Here is a 22,630-nt window from a genome sequence, read left to right as displayed (position 1 = left end):
TGTACCTAAGAGGTTTAAATAAGAAATGAGAATTATGAGACTAAAACTTATGTGCTACCTAGCAAAAAATGGGCAGAATAGAAAAACTTGAATCTGCAATGACAAACTTCACCAAAGAAACAAAAGAATGAACAGACTGATAAAGCAAATATACAGAAATGAAGGATAACCTGGAAGAAAAGAAGCAAAAAGCAAGAACGTTAAAAGAAGATAAATTCAATATGTAAGCAAAAATTAATCTTAAAGAAAGGATGCTAAAAGACAACCTAAGTATCACAGGTCTCCCAGAAGTAGCGATAGAAAAAAAAAAAAACCCTTAACATCATAATGAAGAAAATAAAAAAACTGTCTAGAAGTTTTGAACATAGAAAATAAAATTCCAATTGAAACAATTCTCAGTTCCTCTCTGGAAAAACACAAAAACCAAACAAACACATGGCTGCAAATTCCAAAACAAATTTAACAATTCAACTTAGGAACAATTTCTACAAACCATCAGGAGAATGACACAAAGAAAAGGAGATTCAAATAACTCAAGATTGTTGAACACCTATTAGAAAAAGGAGGGAATAGAGTAATGTATATTCTGAGAAATAGAGCTTAGGATGCAGTCAGGAGTGACCTATCCTGAAAATCTGAGTTTAATCATATAGGACAAAAGATGAATGTACAATATCCAGAGATGGATACATTTTTAGAAAGAAAATCAGAACTGAAGAGATTATTTGCTTCTCAAATACTTAAATAACAGAAACATAGGAGGAATAAATAAATGCAACAGTGAAGGACAGCAATAGAATAATAATAAAAAGACCAATAATAGACTTCTTTCCAAGTCTAGTCAGCCTTATGAAACAAAAATGCATTGAGATGAGAGTGGAGGGTATCCCACAGTACTTGGCTGCCTTCCCCCTAGCTGTGGGATGGAGGACTCTAAAAAGACAGGCAAGACTAGTGGCCCATTATTCACAGCACCCACAGGAAGGAGGGGATGGGGAGAGTTGCTGCACGTAGTAGGCCCTGAAACACACATAAGGTGTGTCCATTCCCTTCCCTTCTTTATTTTATTCTTATAAAGTGCTTCCCCCAAGACTGGCTGGTGTAAGGATGGGAGGCAAACCTAGATAGTTGGGCACAAATCTTGTGAACATAATAGTGAAAAGGATAGTAATCACTGAGGACAGAACCTGACAATGCCTATAAGTGAATGTTTAATTTATGGGACATTATGACATGTAAGAATATGTTAAAGAGAGGGAAGGGACGGAGAGAGAGAAAAGTGTTAACTGCACTTATATCAAATATACATATATCATTTCATTTTATCCTTACAACAACCTTGGGAGATAGATACGATTATTGTACTCATTTTATCACTGAGAAATATTACATACGCTTTAGGGTTGTACTTAATATACGAAACTGATTAAGTAGTCTGTATCAGCTTTGTAGAAATGCCCTCTAAAAGCTTTCTAACTGTCAAGAATTCTTTCCTCCTTTTCTATATTTTGTCACTGGTATGGAGCTGATGCCACTAAAGAGGGAGGATTAGGGGTAATATATTTTTTTCTTTATAAATTTATTTCTTTCGGTATTAGTTCAATCCCTTTGAGATCTAATTGATGATAAACTCATCTTTACTATCTCGACTTTTTTTGCCTTTATGTGCAATACCTCTAGGCCCTAATAAATGGTCGATTTTTAGAAAAGTTCTGTGTGGTAAAAGTTGTACAAGCTAGTGGCAAAAACTGATTCCATGTCATACTTCACCAGCAATTTGTTTAATTCCATATTTTTCCATTTATCTTTCCATTAGAAAACTGAGAAAGGGAAATTGAATTATCATCTTGGTATAATATTACTATGTGTTCTAGTAATTCAATTAATGTTTTCTTTATGAATTTGGAGGCTAAGACATTTGGAGCATAAAAGTCAAAAGACTATACTGGTTTGTTTTTTAGTTTCTTTTGGCATAAGGTAGTTTCCTTTTTTATCCATTTAATTTTTTTGAATGTTTTTGCTTTATCACATAGTATGATTGAAACCTTTTTTAAATTCACTTGCTGCAGACTAAATCCTCCATCCTCCTAGTTTTATGTGCTATCTGTGAGCAAAAGAATATATGATTTTGTTTTCTTAGACAATCTGTCAATCTTGTTCATTTTATTGAATTGTTTAAGCCATTTACATGTAAAGTTATTAAAGTTAGGCTTTCTATCTTCTTCCATTTGTCTCTAATATATTCTTTCAGAAGTTATGGTTTATTTCCCTCTTTCACTATAAACATAGTACTATGTCTTTTCAATTACTTTAACATAATTTTTAAAAAGTAGCCTTATGCAATTTGGAATTGTGCCCAAAGGGCTATAAAAGACTCTGCTCTTTAATCCAGCCATACCACTGCTGAGTTAATTCCCCTACAAGAAAAAGACTTGTAGAAAAATATTTATAGCCGCACTCTTTATGATGGCAAAAAATTGGAAAATAAGGGAATGTCCTTAATTGGGGAATGGCTGAACAAATTGTAGTATCTGTTGGTGATGGAATACTATTGAGCTCAAAGGAATAATAAACTGGAGGAATTCCATGTGAACTGGAAAGACTTCCAGGAATTGATGCAGTGTGAAAGGAGCAGAACCAGGAGAACATTATACACAGGGACTGATACACTGTGGTACAATCAAATATAATGGACTTCTCTACTAGCAGCCATGCAATGATCCAGAACAATTCTGAGGAACTTAGGAGAAAGAACACTATCCACATCCAGAGAAAGAACTGTGGGAGTAGAAACACAGAAGAAAAACAACTGCTTGAACACAAAGATTGATGGGGATATAATTTGGGATATAGACTCTAAACAACCACTCTAGTGCGACTATCAATAATATGGAAATAAGTCTTGATCAATGATACATGTAAAACCCAGTGGAATTGTGTGTTGGCTACTGGGAGGGGGGGGGGGTGGGCGGGAAGGAAAGAACATGAATCATGGAACCGTGGAAAAAATATTCTAAAAAAATTTTTTAATTGGAGTTGAAAATAAATAAATAAAAATAGCCTTATGGGGACACCCCCCACACAAATATTTGCCTCTAGTTCCCTGGCTCTTCACTCTAAATTCCTTTTCTCCCATTTGACATATTTTTGTGTTTGGAATATGGCTTATTAGGGTTTTCTTTTGCTTGCTTTTATCTTGTCATTTAATTTTTCAACTCTTCCACCCCCACCCCAATTAGTCCTATTCATTAGTTTTTCATTTCATTTTTTTTATGCTTCTTTCCAGAGATGATTTCTCTCCTTCACTCTTATCCATCCTCCCTTATTTTCTACTCTAGAGTCTTGTTCTCTGGTTTATTGCTTCTCTACTTTTCTAGTTCCTCTATATTCTCTGCATTCATCATGGAATTCTGAGATATCCATTCTAGGCTCTCCCATCTAAGAATTTTTTGCTACAGTCTTACAGAACTGGCCTCCTGACTCTGTGCCTCTTTCTCAGAAAAATGCCCATTTCTTCAAGTGATAAAGTGTACAATGACCCATGCAGGGCCTGCTCCCACATCCATAATTATTCAGTTCACACTGACCTAGACCTTCCCTTTTATTACCTTAACCAGGACATGTTACATACTCTTTTCTATGCCCCTTGATGCTGAAAGAAACGGAGGAGAAGAAGCATTTATATGGTGACTTTTGTGCTAAACTCTTTTTACAAATATTATGTTATTTGATACTCACAACAACTCTATGAAGTTGGTGCTATTATCTTCATTGTACAATTTTACAATTCTTATTTTATCATTTTACTTGTAAATGTTCTTAAGAATTTAATTTCAAAAAAATCTTTCTGAAAAAAGAAGAATCATACTAGAAAGAATTCATTCTATTAATTAGAGCTGAAGTGATTTAAAAAAAACAATAATAAAGTTACTCATGAATACTGACATACTGCAATTTTACTTAGAAACAACAATCAACTTCTAATAGAAGGTTTGTAGCCAATCAAATCAAGAAGTCTAGAGTACAAAACCTATCTAAAGGACTATTATGAAAGAGAGAAAGAGAGAGAGAGAGAGACAGACAGACAGACGGATAGAGACAGAGAGAAAGAGAGAGAGAGACAGACAGAGACAGAGAGACAGAGAGGCACAGGGAGGGAGAGCAAGGGACAGAGATTAGACTTAGGTGATTAAAATGCAACCAGAAAAACATGCAAAACTATTGCAGTTAGGTGACCAAGACTTGAGGTACTCTTATGTTGATGTTTACCAAATACAAAGGAAATGAGTGTAAATCAAAGCAATGTCAAAATAACTAGTTGAAAAAACTGGTTGAATATACTCTGTGCAAAGGAAAAAAAATATCTAGTCTAAAAAGGAAATCTCAAATGCACCTGTCAATCTTATTAAATTTTACTAACAATCATTTAAGTTATCTTCAAAAACTAAAAGAATTCTAAAGCAAGTAAAAATAAAGAATAAGAAAAACAAACTGGAAAGGAAATTACCTCTCTTTTTTGTTCTATTACAGAAGTTAATGGACTCCTTACAGATTATTATAGAATTGTATGCAAGTTTTTCAGAAGTCAAATTAAAACTTTAACAACAAATTCACATTACTTTACCCTACAAGTACGTCCAGTTTTAAGAAAACCTTCTCCACAAAACACTCAATTAGTAATAAATCAAATAAGACGCAAGTATTTTTATTCCAACCTTACATATTTTATATATATACATATACATATGTATATATAGATAAATTGATTTACTGCAATACCCTTTCTTAAATGGCCAGGTATCCAGTTCATATGATATTATTTGACTGATGAAAAGTACATATATAGGTATGTTTTATATATGCATATATAAAAAGTATATATACACATATAAAGAAAATTATTTTTGCAAAATAAAAAACTTGTGCTAGATTATTTTTGTATCTAATATATGAAATAAGATATAAAGGCAATTGGCTTTTAAAATGTTTTATTAGAATATTTTTCACTGTAGTTGTAGTATATTATCAAAGATTTGACCTTTATAATGTAACAATACAAGAATTATCCAGCTAATGAAATAGATGAGTCCCTTCTTTTTTGCCATCTACTTCTGATATCTATTTAAATATTTACATGCTTCCATCAAAGAGAAGACAGTAAGGAAGTGCTAATTTAAATTAATCCATTTCCTGCAAATCAAATCACCTCACACCTAGCAGATTGGCTAAAATGAAAGAAGGGGAGAGTAATGAATGTTGGAGGGGATGTGGCAAAACTGGGACATTAATGCATTGCTGGTGGAGGTGTGAACTGATCCAACCATTCTCCATGGCAATTTAGAATTATGCCCAAAGGGCTATAAAAGAATGCCTGCCCTTTGATCCAGCCATACCATTGATGGGTTTGTACCCCAAAGAGATCATAGATAAACAGACTTGTACGAAAATATTTATAGCCGCGCTTTTTGTGATGGCAAAAAACTGGAAAAGGAGGGTATGTCCTTCAATTGGGGAATGGCTGAACAAATTGTGGTATATGCTGGTGATGGAATACTATTGTGTGCTTGAAGGAATAATAAACTGGAGGAATTCCATGTAAACTGGAAAGACCTCCAGGAACTGATGCAGAGCGAAAGGAGCAGAGCCAGAAGAACATTGTACAAAGAGACCAATACACTGTGGCAAAATAGAATGTAATGGACTTCTGTACTAGCAGCAATGCAATGACCCAGGACAATTCTGGGGACTTAAGGAAAAGAATGTTACCTACATTCAGAGTAAGAATGTTACCTACATGTTACATACATACAGGAGAGGAAACAGAAGAAAAACAACTGCTTGAACACATGGGTTGAGGTGGACATGATTGGGGATGTAGACTCGAAACTACCACACCAATGCAACTATCACAATTTGGAAATAGGTCTTGGTCGATGACAGGTGTTAAAACCAGTGAAAATACATATCAGCCATGGTGGGGGAGCTCGACGGGGGTGAAGGGGAAAGTAAGAGCATGAATTATGTAACCATGTTAACTTTTCTAAAACTAAATATTAATAAATGTTTAAAAAATAAATTAATCCATTTCCACGGTAAGTAATTAAAATTTCTCTCAACCATATTTTCAAACTCTAAATAATAAAGAATCAAAGATATACTAAATTTGGTCAATAATATCATGAATTAGGTTGAATCTAGTGCCAAAATTTTTTTCAAAAATAAAATTCTAATGAAACAAGTAGTAAAGATTTAAATTAGGAAGAAAGAGTTGTGCCTCCCTGCCAAACCCATGCATCTGTACCAGGAAATCATCAACCAAGCTAAATTTTTAAATGGCACATATGTAAAAATGTAAAGAAGTATTGTTTTATTTAAAGGAATCTTAAAAAAGAGAAGCAATCTTATAAGATTAATATCAAGAGTGCTAAAGCCAAATACAAGGATAATAGCATTAGAGGAATACATTCATTCTATCTATGACAAAAGTAATTGACCTTGAGAATTAAAATGTGAAAATAAAGTCTCCCAGAAAAATACAATGAATTAAAATGCTTAAATATCATATTACACTAAACTTTTCTCTAAATTTGCACTAAAATTTTAAGTACTGACAATCTACAGATCAGTGACAATGAATAACCCTAATAGTTAATCACAAAGGAATATAATCACCAGAATTTCAATGTCAAAGAAAGTAATTTATTTCTAGAATTATATATTCTTTGTAAGAAAATTAAATAACATATTGACATGATATTCCAAAAAGCAAAGGATATTGGAGTGAACCTCTAACATATCAAAAAGGTTAACCATTGATAACAATAATTTTCTACATCAAATCATCCTCCAATGAGTTCATCCCCCAATCCTCCATTTAAGAAAGCATCTTCAGCAGTCATTTTTTCTCCAAGTCCAGTTCAGTCCATGATTACTGTATCAACATTGAATCCTTGTCCTCTCATAGGTATCTCTTTCCCCCAGCCTCAGATTTTCAGTTGCCTTTTGTATCTTCATTTCAATTTATGCTGTTGTATCTTTTTTTCATAAAGAATGTTGAAAAATTCCCTATTTTATTTACATTTTTCCCCCACATGGGAGTATGCTCCATTTTGCAGCTAAGTTATTCTCAGTTGGAAGCCTTTATCTTTTAAAGTTTTTTTAATTTTTATCTTTTTTTTTTAAGAAAAATTTAACAGCAATTCATTTCTTTCTCCTCTTATATTTTCCTCCCTTTAGGAAAAAACAAATCACTTGTAACAAGTATTTTAGTCACACAGAATAAATTCTCACTTTGGCTTTGTTAAAAAAATATGGTCTTATTTGACACTCTATATACATCTTTTTGTAATGGATAATGTAGTTTATCATCAGTCCTCTGAAATGGATAGATACAACATTGATCATATTGTAGCTTTCAAAATTGTTGGCCTTTATAGTGTTATTTTATAAAATGTTCTAATTCTACTCATTTCTTCAAAATTGTTTATTTTTAAAGTACTATTTTGGTATAAATTCTGCTTCTGGTCCTACTAATTCACTGTTCATTGACTCATATAAATCTTTCCATTTCTCTTTGAAATCATCTATTCTCTTATTTCTTATAACACAAGAATATTCTGTCATACTCATATATAACAATCTATTTAGCCCATTCTTCAATTTATGTGAGTCTCTGTAGTTTTATTTTTCTACCCATAAGAAGAGTTGTTATAAATATTTTGTACATGGAAGTTTTTTTCCTATTTCTTTTGAAATTTTCTTTCTCTGACATGTGAACTCATGTCACAATTCTAGGATCAGCTCTTTTTTCTATTTCATTTAAAGATTTTATCTCTTTAATAGAAGTTTCTACCAAGTCACATGTGATCTGGACCATGGTTCCTTTGTACTTAAAACTCTTTCTGACTACTTACAGCTCTCTTCAATATATTCCCTGGCAACTGTTTTAATATGGAGACATGAGGTCACATTTGAAGAAGCTATGGGAAACTATATTCTTGTTGTGCATCTTTTCTGTTAAAGTAAAGTAAGCCTAATTTTTTAAATTATGCATTGATTGGTGAATGTCTCACTCTGTTCTAATGTCAAACTAAGAGACTGATGTTTTGGGGTTTGTTTCCAACAGTAAATATGAGAATTTATGAGATTGATGACCTGGAAAGTCAGAGTCTTCAAGAAGACATTGACAAGTAATAAAGACTAAGCATTTATAAATAAGTTGGAAAATAGGGTTTAGGTGCAAGAGTTAAGAGAAAAGAAAAAACAGATGACAAAGAAGCATCAAGCCTATATATCATGAATACTTTTGTAAAGAAAGGAATTAGGTGACAAAGGATATGACAAGCACCGAATGACCTCTCCTTCAAGATGAAAGTGATAATATTTTAATAGAAAATAATTTGTTGCTCATATCAGTGTCATTTCTACAGGTTAGAGAAAATATCAAAATTAACATAAAACTTAGAAGCAAGGGCAATAGTGGTTTGGAATATAAACTGATTTTGTTTTTTGTAATCTACTTCATCTTTGCTACCCATAGTTTTGGCAAACAAATAAGATACAGCAGCACTTATTTCATATTAATAGATCAACTAGATTTTTGTTCATATAAATATTGATTTAATCATGACTTCACAATATGTTCAAGCTAAGAAATCAAAGCAAATTAATGCAAGTATAAGAAAATCACCCATCCTGAGTGAATTTCAAAGGAAAGTTAAAAGTTGAGGTAAGACTAACCCGTGGATGCCTATGCACTTAGTAGAGTAAGCCAGGGCCCAGGAAGTATCTGTCTTCAGGGGCACTTGATATCTAAGCATCCTAAGAGAAGATGGGAAAATATGTTCAATCTTCAGCTCCAGTCCTAAGCAATTTGGGGCAAGGGCAAAAAATATCCTGTGCCACCCCCAACCTGTTCTGCTCATTTTGGGGTCAACCTCAGAAACTCAACAAAGGTGGAAGGAACAGAAAAGGAAAAATCATTTAAATCTCATACATGTGACTCCTTCAAGGGAATGATTGGAATGGGAAGATGTGGTTTTAAAGTGAATTATACTTACTCATCCAACTCTTCTTCTTCAGTTTTGGAAATATCAGCATAAAGATATTTGCTCATATCCACAGGCCTTAAATTTTTTCTTTTTGTTGGTTGGGGAGGAGAATCTCTTATAGTTACAAAAGTTTCTGGTTCAGGGTCTGGCTCATCAAATGGATTCAAGTACTGTGGAGCCTGTACTTCTTTAAAAGGATTGTAGCTATCATTATAAAAAGACTCTTCTAGTTTTTTAGATGAAGTTTTTTCAGTAGCTGGTTCTATAAAAACAATTACAAGAGAGAAAACAATTAAAATTTATATTTCATACCAATATTCAAAGTTTATAGTTGTATATATCTATAGGTAGAACAACGGTAATTCTTATGTTAAGAATTATGGCAGGATCAATAGAGTAAAAAGAATAAAATGGAAATATACTTTTGCAAGGATTAACTAATTTTACTGATTTCAAACCTATGTCTTAAAAAACATAAAACATGTGATAGGTCTTAGTGATATAATGAACCTTAGAGATCACCAGAGGTTCATGTCAAATACTTATTTTTAAAAGAAAAATAAAAAAACAGAAAAAAAAATAATCAAAAGCAGTCATTTCAACCAAAAAAGTCTTAAAATACATGTTCTACATCAGTGAGTCTAACACTTCTGAAAAGGATTGAGATGGGAGTATCTTCTCATATATATTTTTGGGGCAATGTTTGTTTTTTATGGCTTTGCAATATTCACTTTTCATTGTTTTATGTTTTTTTTTCTTTCCAATTACATTGTTTTAATTGTGTATATTGTTGTCTTGGCACTATTTCCCTCTGTATGCAACCATTTGCTCATTCTTCTCTGAATTCATCATATTTGACATTTCTTACAATGTAGCAATATTCCATTGCATTCTTCTAATATAATGTTTACCCTTTCCCAAAAAGACAGGCATAAACTTTGTTTCCAATTCTTTGTTACTACTAAGTTGGTTATTCAGTTGTTTAAGTTACATTCAACTTATTGTGACTCCATTTGGTGTTTTCTTAGCAAAGATCCTGGAATGGTTTGCCATTTCCTTCTCCATCTTATTTTGCAAATGAGGAAACCGAAGCAAACAGAGCTAAGTGACTTACTTAGGGTTACAAAGCTAGTATATGTCTGAGGCTAGATTTGAACTCAGGAAGATGAGTCTTCTGAGGCCTAGAATCCTATCCACATTGCGATCTAGTTGCTCACTACCACAAAGAGCTACTATAAATATTTATGCATATGAGGTCTTTCTTCTTTATCAATGATTTCCTTGAGGTGTAAGCCCAGCAATGTAATCTTTGGGTCAAAAGGTATAGACATTATTTGCATAATAACAAATCATTTTTCAAAATACTTGTACTAATTCATAATCCCACCAACAATGCACTACCACTCTTCTCCCCACTACCCTTCCCACCTTAACTATTCCGATTTTTTGGTTATCTCTGCCCTTCTGTTGGGTGTGAGATAAAATCTCAGCATCCATTTGATTCTTATTATTAGTTCTCCTAACATTATTTCATGTGGTTGTCAATTATTTGCATTTTTACTTCTGGAAACTGTTTAGTCCTTTTACCTCTTCTCTATTAGGGGATGCCTTTTCATCTTTACATCACCAATGCATCTGTTTTACCAAACTTTTCAAAGAGAAATATGATTTAGAGTTGACCTACTTCTTAGATGCATTTTTCCCCCTATGGAAACTTTTTAAGTTTTATAGAAATCAAAATGATCTATTTTGTCTTTTTGTAATTGTGTCTTTTGTTTAAGAATAAATCTCCTTTTAATAACTATGAGAAGTATATGATCTGCTTCTCTTTTAATTTTTAAAAAGTCACAGATCCACAAGTCATATATTGTGGAAGGTACCTAGTTTCTACCAAACTGCTTTAAAGTTTTTCCACAGTAATTTTTTTTTTAAAATTTTATCATGTAGGGAATTCTTTCTTAGGTAATTTAGGTTTTCTGACTTATTAAACATTAAGTTCCATTGTTTCTAATTCTTCTTTGTCTAATCTGTTCCATTTATTTACTTTTCTATTCTTTAACACATACGATGGTTTTGATGATTACTGTTTCTTATTATAGTTTAAGGTCTAGAAGTTCTATTTTCCCTTTTTCTGTACTTCTTTGTATAATTCCTCTTAATATTCTAGATTTTTTATTTTTTCAAATGAATGTTGTTATTATTTTATAAAGTTCTACAAAGTATCCCAATGATAACATGACATAGCATTAAAAATATATATCAACTTTGGTAGAATTTTATATTTTCATATTGGTATGCACTAAACATGAGCAATGAATATTATTTAAGCTATTTGAATTATTCTTTAAGGAGCACTTTGTAATTGAATCTATAGACGCCCTTTGAGGCATTGATATGTGATTCCCCATATACTTTAAGAATTATGTAACAATTTGGAATGTGATTTCCCTAATATTGAAAAATAATCTTGGAATTTGTTTTCATTACATATAAATGCAACTGACTTTTGAGGGTTTAGTATCTTTGCTAATTCCCTCTGACTTTCCAAGTTCAAAATCATATCATTGGCAAATAAATAGGTATAAATATACTTATCTATTTTTCTTTGGCATTCTATTTTTTATAATGTAAATTCAATTCAATAGAGGCTTCTAGGGGGCTCAAGGGATAGAGCACTGGGCATGGAGTGAAGAAGAGCTAAGTTCAAACACAGCCTTAGACATTTACTAGCTGTGTGACTCTGGAAGTCTCTTTTCTTCCACCCAATTCAGTTTCTTCAACTATAAAAAGGGGGTAATAATAGTACCTACTTCACAGGATTGTTGGGAAAAACAAGTAAGATAAAAAAGAATTTACAACTGTGGGCAGTTAGGAGTGCATAATCAGGCTTGGAGACAGGAGGTCCTAGGTTCAAATCTGGCCTCAGTACTTCCTAGTAGTGTGACCCTGGGCAAGTCACTTAATCCCTATAGTCTAGCACTTACCACTCTTGCTTTAAACCAGTGATGGGCTAACTTTTTCAAGAGGGGGCCAAAGGAAAGGAAATGCTCATCTTTCAGTCTGTTTCTAAGGCAACCCTTTTGAAGTTTCATTGTATTGTACCCTACTAATTGTATTCATAAGATTAGGAATAATGTCATGCGGCTGGATAGAACATTTCAGCACACACACACACACACACACACACACACACACACACACACACACATATCTGGCCCACAGGCCGTAGTTTGCCCATCACTGCTTTAAACCAATATTCAATATTGATTTCAAGAAAAGGGTTTTAAAATATATATACTATATTACTGGCATATAATAAGTGATTAATAAATTTTCAGGGATATCATTTTTCTCCTAAGAACTGCTTTAGCTATATCCTAGAAACTATAACATCTTCATTCATCATAATTCTCTTTCATATATTTTTTCTATGATTTGTTTTTTGTCCCACTCATTTTTTAAGATTTCATTGTCTCCATTTAGGTTTTTATCATTTGTGTTCCTTGGACTATTTGTACTATTATATGATCTATTAAAGATGGTTTACCACTTCTGCCTTTTTATATTTATTTGCTACATCTCTGTGCACTAATACCTAATCATTTTCTGTAAACATTCTATGTAGTACTGAAAAAATGTTTGTTTTTTCATTTTCCTATTTAGAAGATGCCATAAGTCTTTTACCTCTAATTTCTCCTACAATTTGTTCAATTCTATATTTTCCCTTTCGTTTATCTTTCTGTTTTATTTGTCCAAAATTAAGAGAGGATGCAGTGTCTGTTTTCTTATAGTTAACTAATTTTACCTTTCTGAATTTACATGTTAACATTTGGAGCTTACAAGTTTAATATTACTATTGGTCTCTTATCTATGGGTCCTCTTGACATGATAGAGTTTCCCTATTTATCTTTTTTAGTTTTACAGATTTGTTTTTGCTCTTTGATAGCATGATTGCAATGACTACTTTTTTTTTAATTTGCTTGATGCCTAATGAGCTTTGTCCAAGTTTTTCAAATTTATTGTCTTTGTCTCTACTTTTTAAGTCTTTCTTAGAAGCAACAAATTGCGGGATTAAAAAAAAAAAAAAAGAGTAGGGCTCATCCAAGCTAGAACTATAGGGATTATTCATGGATCTAATCTCATTGATTATGGGCATGGGAGCTTTGATTGCTCCCTTTCTAAACTGGGACAGTCCTTTTCACCAACTTGGAGGCCTCCAGCTCTGAGGGTCTCACCAGAACTTAATGAGGATATCAAATGGCCTTAGCCCAGTGCATCTTGGAATTCTCAAGTTCCAAAAAATTCCCCAGCATCTGTTTTTCAGGAAGTTGGAATTAGAAATGAGTCACCACACCCAGTGGATACTGATTTCTTATACAATTCATTTACTCCTGTTTTACTGAATTATTTGATCTATTATTCACATTTAAAGATACAAATTATATTTTTCTCCACTTGTCTTTAATATTGTTTCCCCCCTGAATGATGAGTTGTGGTTGCTGTTGTCTTTCTCTATAAAGACAGAGCTTTCCCTTTTTGGCGATTTTTGTTTAATCTACTCTCTTCCCCTCACTTTTATCCCTTCTCCCACCATCTGCCTGTGCACCCTTTCTCCTAGGTTTGGAATTTTACTCATGATTTCCTTTTACTTTTTTCTTTTACCTCTTTTTCCAATTCATCCCTTTCTCAGGTAAGCAGTCAAGTAAAATCTGCTTTCAACTACTTTTGTCTCTTCTTTTTTCTGGACTTTTTGCCAAAACAAATTTCATTCCCTCATTCTCTTTGCTATTCTAGACTTTTATCTTTTGATCCAGGGTTTTTGTAAATGTCTTTATTTTCTTTGCTTCAATAGTTTCCATGGAACTAAAGCTTCTAATATCTATTTTGACTTTCCTTTTCTATACTTTCTATGTTATTGCCTTGTAGAACTTGACCTTCTTCCCTTTTTATTTTTTCTGTTGTGCTTCACTCATAGAAGTATGAATTCCTAAGAAGATAAAGAAGATAGAAGTTTGCTCTTGTAAAAGGTAATTCTTTGTTCTCTCTGCGTTTACACTTGTGAAAGGGAATCTTTTATTCCCTTTGTCTATTTTGAGTTCACAAGTCACTTACTTAGAGAGTTCCCTTTTAACTCAGTCCCAAACTTGTGAATCCTATGATCAGAGTTTACACTCTCAAAAACTCAAATCAGCCAGGAATCTGAGAACCCTTTTGATGAGTATTCACCCCTCCAGAAACTGAGAACTGGTTGCCACAAACACTGCCTCATGGGCAGTGCTAAGACAATTTGGAAACTGTGATTGGTCCTGTAAAGAGGGGCAGAGACAAGAAATCACCATAAAAATCCATGAATCCTGTGGCTTGGGTTAATTTTGTGGAGATAATCTCCTGACTGGAATCTTTAAGGGAGCTTAGCTGGAGACTGCGGCTTGGATCATGGGCTTGGAGCTCAACTTCAACTTGGACTCTGACTCCTGGACTATTCCGTGGGGTGAGTGAAAGACTGACTCCTTTCCTAGTTTCTGGAGAGACTAGTTTCCATCTTGGAGGAGGCCGTGTGATTACTATTGGTCTTCCTGGTTGAGAGCTAATTAATCTCTGCCTGGATTAAGATAGGATAGATAACTTTTCTATCCCCTTCACATTTCCTCTCTATTTTGTTTCCTATCTATTTTGTAAATAAACTTCTGACTCAAGATATAATAAATACTGGCAAACAATAATTTCATAAAATTATTGTCCACACATTAATTTTCACCTTTCTACTCTGTGGTAGAAATTTTTCTGTACTCTTGACTCTGCAGTTCATTTTCTTTCCCATCTGCCATGAAATTTCCTCTATGGGTTCATGCCCTCCCACTCTTCTGAATGTCAGTTGCTTCCAGGCACTCTGATTCCTCTTTTCCTAAAGGCTCTTCCCATGGAGGCATAGTGCTCTCTTTATGATATAATGCTCTCCTAAAAATTAAGACCTCTGCAGATTTATCCCCATTGTAAAGTGTCCATCTCTCATTAAAGATTATTTCTCTATCCTCTTCCATGGGACTGTTCTCAAAAAGTATCTCCTTCCATGATTAAAATGAGAAAATTCTTTCTTTTTCACTATCAGAATATTTCCCTTTGCACTCTTGCCTAGTTTCCTGTAACTCGTCTTCTTGCTAAGAAATTGCAGCCTTCATTTTCCCTTCACTGTTTCACCACAGTCTTCATTAGGAATTACATATTCCCCTCAATGGTTTCCTTTTCTGTGCCATTCCATATTATAGTTTAATCCCATAAAAAAATTTGATTCACCTATAGGTTAAGTCCTGGGAGGTTCAGTCTGGTACTTCAAACATCTTCCTCTATTGTCCCTTCTTTTACTTAAGCTTAACTTTCACCATGGACTCCTTGTATATTACTAGAAAGAAATCTCTTGATGGACCGTCTACAGTTATTTTGTTGTTCTTGGTACAATGTTATAGGTTTCTTTATTTTAATAATTTTTACTTCCCCCTCTATCTTATGTTTCAGTTGTCTGGAATACTTATAATATTTCTGTTCACATCTAATGTTTTGTTTTGGGAGTGGAGAGAACTGTTACAAGTACTTCTTTCATTGGATGATTTTTTTCATTGATGATTAGACTCAGGTTTGCAAAATGTGTCACTTTGTGTTGAATCTTGGCATCCTTCACTCTTCTGAACACCATATTCCATTCCCTTCAGTGGTTTTTGGTAGGTATAGAAAAGCTGTTATTCAAATTTTTCTTTTATGTTTGAAAGTCTCCAGGTGCTTTGCACATTTTGTTGTCTATCATTGGAATTGTTCGATTTAAATGTTAGAGTTGGCACTTTTTTTAACTTGTCCTTTGTGTTTTATGATCCTTAAGTTGTTTCCATGCATTTTGTCTTTGAGATCAATGTTTTGTTTGCAAAGATATTGTGTTCTTTTAACACTTCAAGATAGTTATTTGCTTCTGTGTATTTGAAATCCCAATTAGTTGTTCTCTCTTATATCTTTGGAGTGACTTGCCATTATTGATTCAAGTTTTTCTATTCTGTCCATTATTTCTATAATGCATGCCATAAATTCTGCTTTCATGATTTTTATTTCTCTTTTTAATCATTCATCAACATTCTCCTGTGGTTTCATGATCTCTTGGGAATTCAGAGTGCTATGCATTATTAAATATTGATTCATTTTCCTTTGTCTCAATATCAATTCAGGGATGTTTGAATTTATTTCAATGTCCTGGAGGTTATTTCCTTGTTAACTTATATACTTTGCTAAAAGTTTTTTTTAACTGAGATTGCTTTGTTCTAAGATCTTTGGTCATTTTAGTCCTTTCCCCCTCCCAAACCCCTTATTGCTCACTTTCTGACTCTTTCTCCTTTCGTGGTAGATCACTACCTATAAGGTTGTACCTCAAAACCAACTGTCTTCTTCCAAGATAGAATGTTCCTTTTTCACTGGCCTCAGTCAATTCTTACTGTTTCTTGGGGTATAGAACTGGCCCTAAATGGAATTTAGCACATTTTAATGATAGACTGACTCAGCTTCATATACACAACCAGTGTCCTGCCCCAGACCCCTCAGTTCCTTAGTTGTCTAACTTCTACTAGAATTTTGTGTATCGTGGTCCTAGGCAGAACATGCTTCTGCTTTCCTTATAGCCCTAGAGAGTTGCCTGGGAAAATGAGAGGTTCATATGACCATTAAGGAGGTATACTTCAGGGACAGGAACTAAACCCCTGGCCTTCCTGATGGAAAGGTAAGTCCCCCTTAGTCAGTATTTCATTTTGCCTCTCATTTAACAAAATTCTTGGTGGACATAAAGTGAAGAGAAAGGGTATAGACTGAAGAATAATTTAATTATAATTGAAAGAAAAAGTATTGGAAAATCTTCTTCTGAAAAATATTTGGTACATAACTGGCATTTCTGAATATTTCATCCAATCAAGTATGTGTACATATATACTCCAAAATTCGATTAAGCTATATGATGGGTGAGGATCTTATATATTTTAAAATAAAACTGTTAATTTATTATAATAGTGCATCATAGGTCAGAGAATTGATTTGTCTTTATATTGACTGTTAAAAATATTTTCTGGATTCAGATTTGATTTTGATTATGAGCTTTGAAAAAGAATTTATCAATATAAGGTTAATCAGCATTGCAAAGCATTATAACTTTAATATAAATTTAAGAAAAAACGTTTTTTTCTTTTTAAATATAAGGGAAACATATAAGCCCTTATTCTTGTAGGCATACCACTCATAATGTTCTCCTTTAAACACAGTAATGTAAAATGGCAATAACCATATTACAGTAAAATGCAGATGTCTAACATCTGATTTAGATTACCAAAAATAAAGTCTTTGTGGTACATGCTGTGAAAAACAAGTAATAAATTGACAGAGTTAGTCAACAGAAATAAGATTTTATTTCTATATTTATGAAGAAAATAGCAAAAAATGATCCAAATGAGAAGTCCTCCTTGCCAAATTATTTGAGGGTCCCCAAGTAGGAGCAAGGGAAATGAGAGAAAATAAGAGAGAACAAAGCAGGGATTGGGAGGGCTAAGAAAGCTTATGACTTTCAAGGCAAGGACTATGGATTTTGTTTTATAGAGTCTGAGGGATTAGGTAAGCTTTTCACATACATAATGATTTATACACTGCAGCACAATGGATCTGATTTAACTCATTGAATCTAGACAGAGTTTTCTATAGGCTAATAAATCAATATGCCAATATGTAACCATCTAACCCAGATTCCCAGAGAATACATTACATCAGTGGTTTTTGTAGGAACATTCAGTTTTAGCAAAGAAGGAGAAGAGGGAGGGGTTGAAGCCTCAGGTGAGGAATGAGCTACTTGTCTGACTTTAGCTGAGCTATGGCTTCGATTTTACTGGGGTCTGCTTTCTCCACAACTTTGCTGAATGGAGTTAGGCCTTGCCATCATCCAAACATAATCACCACACTAGGGAAAATCAAAAGCAAGAAAGTATTTGAAACCATAAAGCAAGATTGGAAAATGATATAACAGTAACAAAAGAGGGCTTAATGTAATATTATTTCTTACAAAAGCTTACAAACATGTCTAATAAGTTATTAAAGGAGCCACTGAAGCACAAAATGTCAATGAGTAGATAAGAAGCCTTTAAATAAGTGGAGAAAAAGAGCAGAGTTTTTAAAAAGGAAAGTCAGAACTATAAAAATAAATTTGAACTTATAATGAGCTTTTTCTTCTCTTATACAGTGGTATTTAGGGATATATCTTCATTAACTAAAAGTTCCATGCAATTTTTAAAATGAGGCTATTGGATAGCTAATAAAAATAGAAACAGCTATGTCTCAAAGAACAATATCATTTACAAAGATGGCATTGGTAGATTATATTCTTTCCTAGGTCTACAAGTCTGATGAACAATATGGAATTATGATTACTAGTCTTCTAAGCTGATATAAGGAAGATATATATTAGGTTATGATTATGATTATTTCTTTTCTACTATGGTTCATGTTTGTTTTATTTTAGAAAATCATTTAGAATTAAGTTATACTCTGGAAGAGTGAATTTAAGTACTATTTCAAAACATTTAGGCATGTTATTCTTATCCTTTGGTTACTATGATTACCTGTGTAATTTTGAAGAAGTTATTAAACTACCTGAACCTCATTCTCTCTTCATTTGTAAATTGAAAAGAATTTGGGTAGATGATCTAATTACTGTAGTTGTTTACTATTTTCTTCTCCAGTTTGCTTTACAGTTCCTTTTTAGATTTAAATATGATGATCCAATAATCTAATAAGCAAACTGAAAGCCTAGTCTTTTGCAGAGGATTCTGAGTGTTTTTTGTGTGGTGGAACCCTTTGGAAGTCTGGTAAAACATATGGACCTCTTAGAATGTTTTCAAATATATAAAAGGAAATACAAAGTATTACAGAAGAAACTAAAAGTAACTGTAAAAGTGTAAATTTTTTTTTCTATTCAGCTTCCTCTGAACTCTATCCATGGACTACAAGTAAAGAACCCTTATTCTAACACAAAGTATTTGTTGTTATTGTTGTTCAACTGTGTCTGATTCTTTATGATCTCATTTGGGGTCTTCTCAGCTAACATACTGTAGTGGTTTGCAATTTTCTTCTCCAGTTCATTTTAAAGATGAAGAACTAAGGCAAAGAGGATTAAGTGACTTGTCTAGACACAGCTAGTAAGTGTCTGAGGCTAGTTTTGAACTCCAGGCCCGGTGCTCTATCCATTGTGCCACCTAGCTGTCAATAAAAAATACACTGATTAGAATTAAAGAGGACTAGTCGCCTTTCTTTCATCATTAGCTGGATGACACTGAGCAAGTCATTTAATGTCACAGGACTTCAATTTCCTAAAATGTAAAATGAGATAATCCAACTATACAATCTCTAAAGGAATGGTAGGGCCATCTTTGTGAAAGAAAAAGGCTTAACTGTTTTAATAAAATTAGGAATCAGTAAGACCTCAGTTCAAGTTTGTTTGTTTTTTTAATATTATTACTACCATTATTGTCACTCAAAACAATAGTAGCTATTATATAATGCTTAAGGTTTCAGAAACATATTATTTCTTTCAGTCCTCAAAACAAAATAGCTGCAATTATTCTCTCCATTTTATAAATGAGGACACTGAGGTTGAGAGGTGAGCTGCCGACTTTTACATGCTAGTGAACTTTCTCAGAGGCAGGACCTGAACTTGAGATACCTGTCCCTCAAATATAGTCTCATTCTATAGTCTGGGATATATACAAAATACATGTCTTATAAATATGAGATAAAAAATTAATTTATATCCATATCTTTGAAATTTCTGCCAATCCAGAGAAAAGCTACCTGGAGGTCTTACTATCCAGTGTCAATATTTGATAAAGGTTTATTATTATTTTCATTAATTAACTATGTAAGCAAGAATGGCACAGGGAAAGTTGAAATTACTAAATCACAAGTCATTTTAAAATATTTTCAGGAACTATAGAAGTTATTTACAAATAGACATGGAAATCAAAGCATTTCTACTCTACTGTTTGCAACAGTTCCTTTCAGGATCATTGTTAACTGGCCAATATTTAAACAAGTACTGAAAGTATACTATAAAATGTCCTGTAATTTAGACTTTATACTTATTTCTAAAGTCTTTCCTCTAACTATTGTATTTAATCACAAAATCCTCCATTATTTGGAGGCAGACATTTTTATTGATTTTTGGAGATAAGGATGGTGAGGAAAAGAAAGAAATGTATGAAATATTATTTTAAAAGAATAACCCCTCTATCTGCAACAAAGTTTTTCTCATGGTAGGTCTCTATCATCAACTACAATCTCCTTTTAAAATCCCTGATAATTCAAAAAGAGGTAAAAGGTACCAATAGTGTCTATAAATTTCTCTATTTACCTTGTATTATTATTAGAATTAATATTAGGGTTTTACTACCTACTTATAAAAAACAGTAAAAACCAACTAAACTTTAGTGACCTATAATAAAATTTTTAAAAGAAAAATTATACACCATTATTGTGCTATTGCAATTATTTTCTTCATTATAACACAAAATGATGTGATCCTAGGAAACTTATCTGTGACTTAATAGTAAAAAGTAATACTTAATATTAAAAAAAAAAACAAACAATCCAACTTACTACCTTCTGAATCAGGATCTCCAAATGGGTTTAATTCAGCTACATCAGGATCACCAAAAGGATTTGAACTCAAAGTAGTAAAATCTTGTTCTACTTCATCCAAAAAATTAAGCTTGTTGATAAGTTCTAAAAACAAATTTAATAATTTCTTCATTAAGGCATAATTTTGTGAATAAACTATGATTGCAATAAACACTTTAAATTCTAAAAATTCACAACAGTCCCTGTAAACAATAAGGTAGATATAATGTTTTGCCAAGGCAGAAATAATTCATGTATTTTGTAGCACACCAACATTTTCATGTTAAAGAAATTAAGTGAATAGAATAAAACGTCCTTGATTGTTCTAATTCTGACTCAATTCTAGTACCTGTTTGGGATCTGGAGCAAACCAGTTAATTTCTCCGGATTTATTTCCTTAATGGCAAAATAAAAGAGTTGTACTAAATGATCTCTAAGATTCCTTCTAGTTATAATTTCAATCCAAGCTGGCACAATAAATATCAAAAGGGTTAAAACAAATGAACACGTCTCTCTTAATTACAAAACATGTTGGCATTGGCATTCTGATAAGAAAATGCTTTTTAACAAAACATACCAATAATATATAAACATAATTCAGAAATACTTTAAGATTAAATAAATGGCCCTTTAAACATACTTTATTTCATTTAGCATTTAAAAACCATTATCTACTAGGATCCTGTTATGAAGCTATCACCAAGGTCATAGATTGTTATGTTGTTATCTGTTGGTGCACTACAAATTACTAAACAGAACATTCAAGGAAAAAGCACAAAGACAAAACCGACAGCTGAATATAGGGAGAAATCAAGAAGTAGCAGATCACAATAAATACAGGCAATCAGAAACAGAAAGAAAGGAGGGTAAGCTCATAGACCTTCAGAAGAACTGGCTGATTTAGCTGAAGGCATATTTGCTTGCTTTATGCAGTCATCTTGATCTTCATCTAAGCTGCTCAGAGCATTCAACTGGTTTACAATTTCTGTAAACAGAAGCCAGTCAAGACAAATGTAAGGTAAGATCATTTAAGTGAAAGGTAATTGAAGCATGCTGTTATTAAAAAAGACAGAGAATAAAAGAGAAAAGGCATTTTGTTAATCAAGAGAATCTATTTAAAGTGTGTTATTTCTGTAATTTATCATATACTTATGTATTAGAATATTATGCTATTAAAGAATTTGGAAAAGAAGAAGCACAGTATGGTTAACCATTATAGGAACATAAAGACTATGCAACTGAGTAGAACATCAAACAAAGAAAATCATCTAAGAAGTTAAAACTGGCTGCTTGAATGAATTTGTGTTTGTGAATAAAATTTGTTAAATTTTATGTAAAACTTCATAGTATAAAATATTATTCTGAATTAAAACTAAATTTTATAAGAACATTTCTAAATCAGTTATGCAAATTAGCACAGATTAATATCCCAAGATTTTTTTAAAATCAAGATTGAACTGAAAAAAAACAAACCAGAAAAGCAGCTATAGTTTATCTTCCTGTTTCCCTTCTTTTTTCAGGAAAATTTTTATTAAGGAAATTCAATATATTGCTGATAGGACATCAATTCTTATTTAAGATTATTAACATAACACCTTTTTTTAAAAGGAGGGGGTGGATAGGCAGAATCTAAATGTAGATAGAATAAATTATAAGGGCCAAATGAAATTTTTTCACAAAGCATATGTCTAAGTTTTTAACTTACAAGACTGTCCTACAAATTAAAAGACTAGACTATCTGATTACAAATTAAGTTTCTTTTAAAGAAATATTATTTCTGATGGGACACCACGTTCCAGAGTTGTTTAAATTACAACCTCAGAGTAACTTGTGAACTGAGAAAATCATGCAGTAATAAGTAATAATTAATTAATTTCCATTAAGATGGAAATAAAATT

The 22,630-nt window shown here is 32.6% G+C and overlaps 1 protein-coding gene across 8 annotated transcripts in view; it reads right to left on the bottom strand.

The window, feature by feature from the left end:
* Window positions 1–22,630, bottom strand: part of EHBP1 (EH domain binding protein 1) — a 403,219-nt gene that overhangs the window by 212,526 nt on the left and 168,063 nt on the right. For 4 of the 8 annotated variants that reach the window (XM_044663370.1, XM_044663373.1, XM_044663371.1 and 1 more), the window contains exons 7-9: window positions 21,613–21,717; window positions 20,715–20,837; window positions 9,060–9,312 (exon numbers count right to left, since the gene is read on the bottom strand). In XM_044663370.1, the coding sequence (XP_044519305.1) occupies window positions 9,060–9,312; window positions 20,715–20,837; window positions 21,613–21,717 (481 nt within the window). The remainder of the gene's footprint in view (window positions 1–9,059; window positions 9,313–20,714; window positions 20,838–21,612; window positions 21,718–22,630) is intronic. The other 4 variants (XM_044663372.1, XM_044663374.1, XM_044663376.1 and 1 more) reach the window with 1 other exon arrangement.

This window comes from Gracilinanus agilis, chromosome 2 (genome assembly GCF_016433145.1).
Source record: "Gracilinanus agilis isolate LMUSP501 chromosome 2, AgileGrace, whole genome shotgun sequence".
Lineage (NCBI taxonomy): Eukaryota > Metazoa > Chordata > Mammalia > Didelphimorphia > Didelphidae > Gracilinanus > Gracilinanus agilis.
This window is presented reverse-complemented; position numbering and strand designations above follow the sequence as displayed.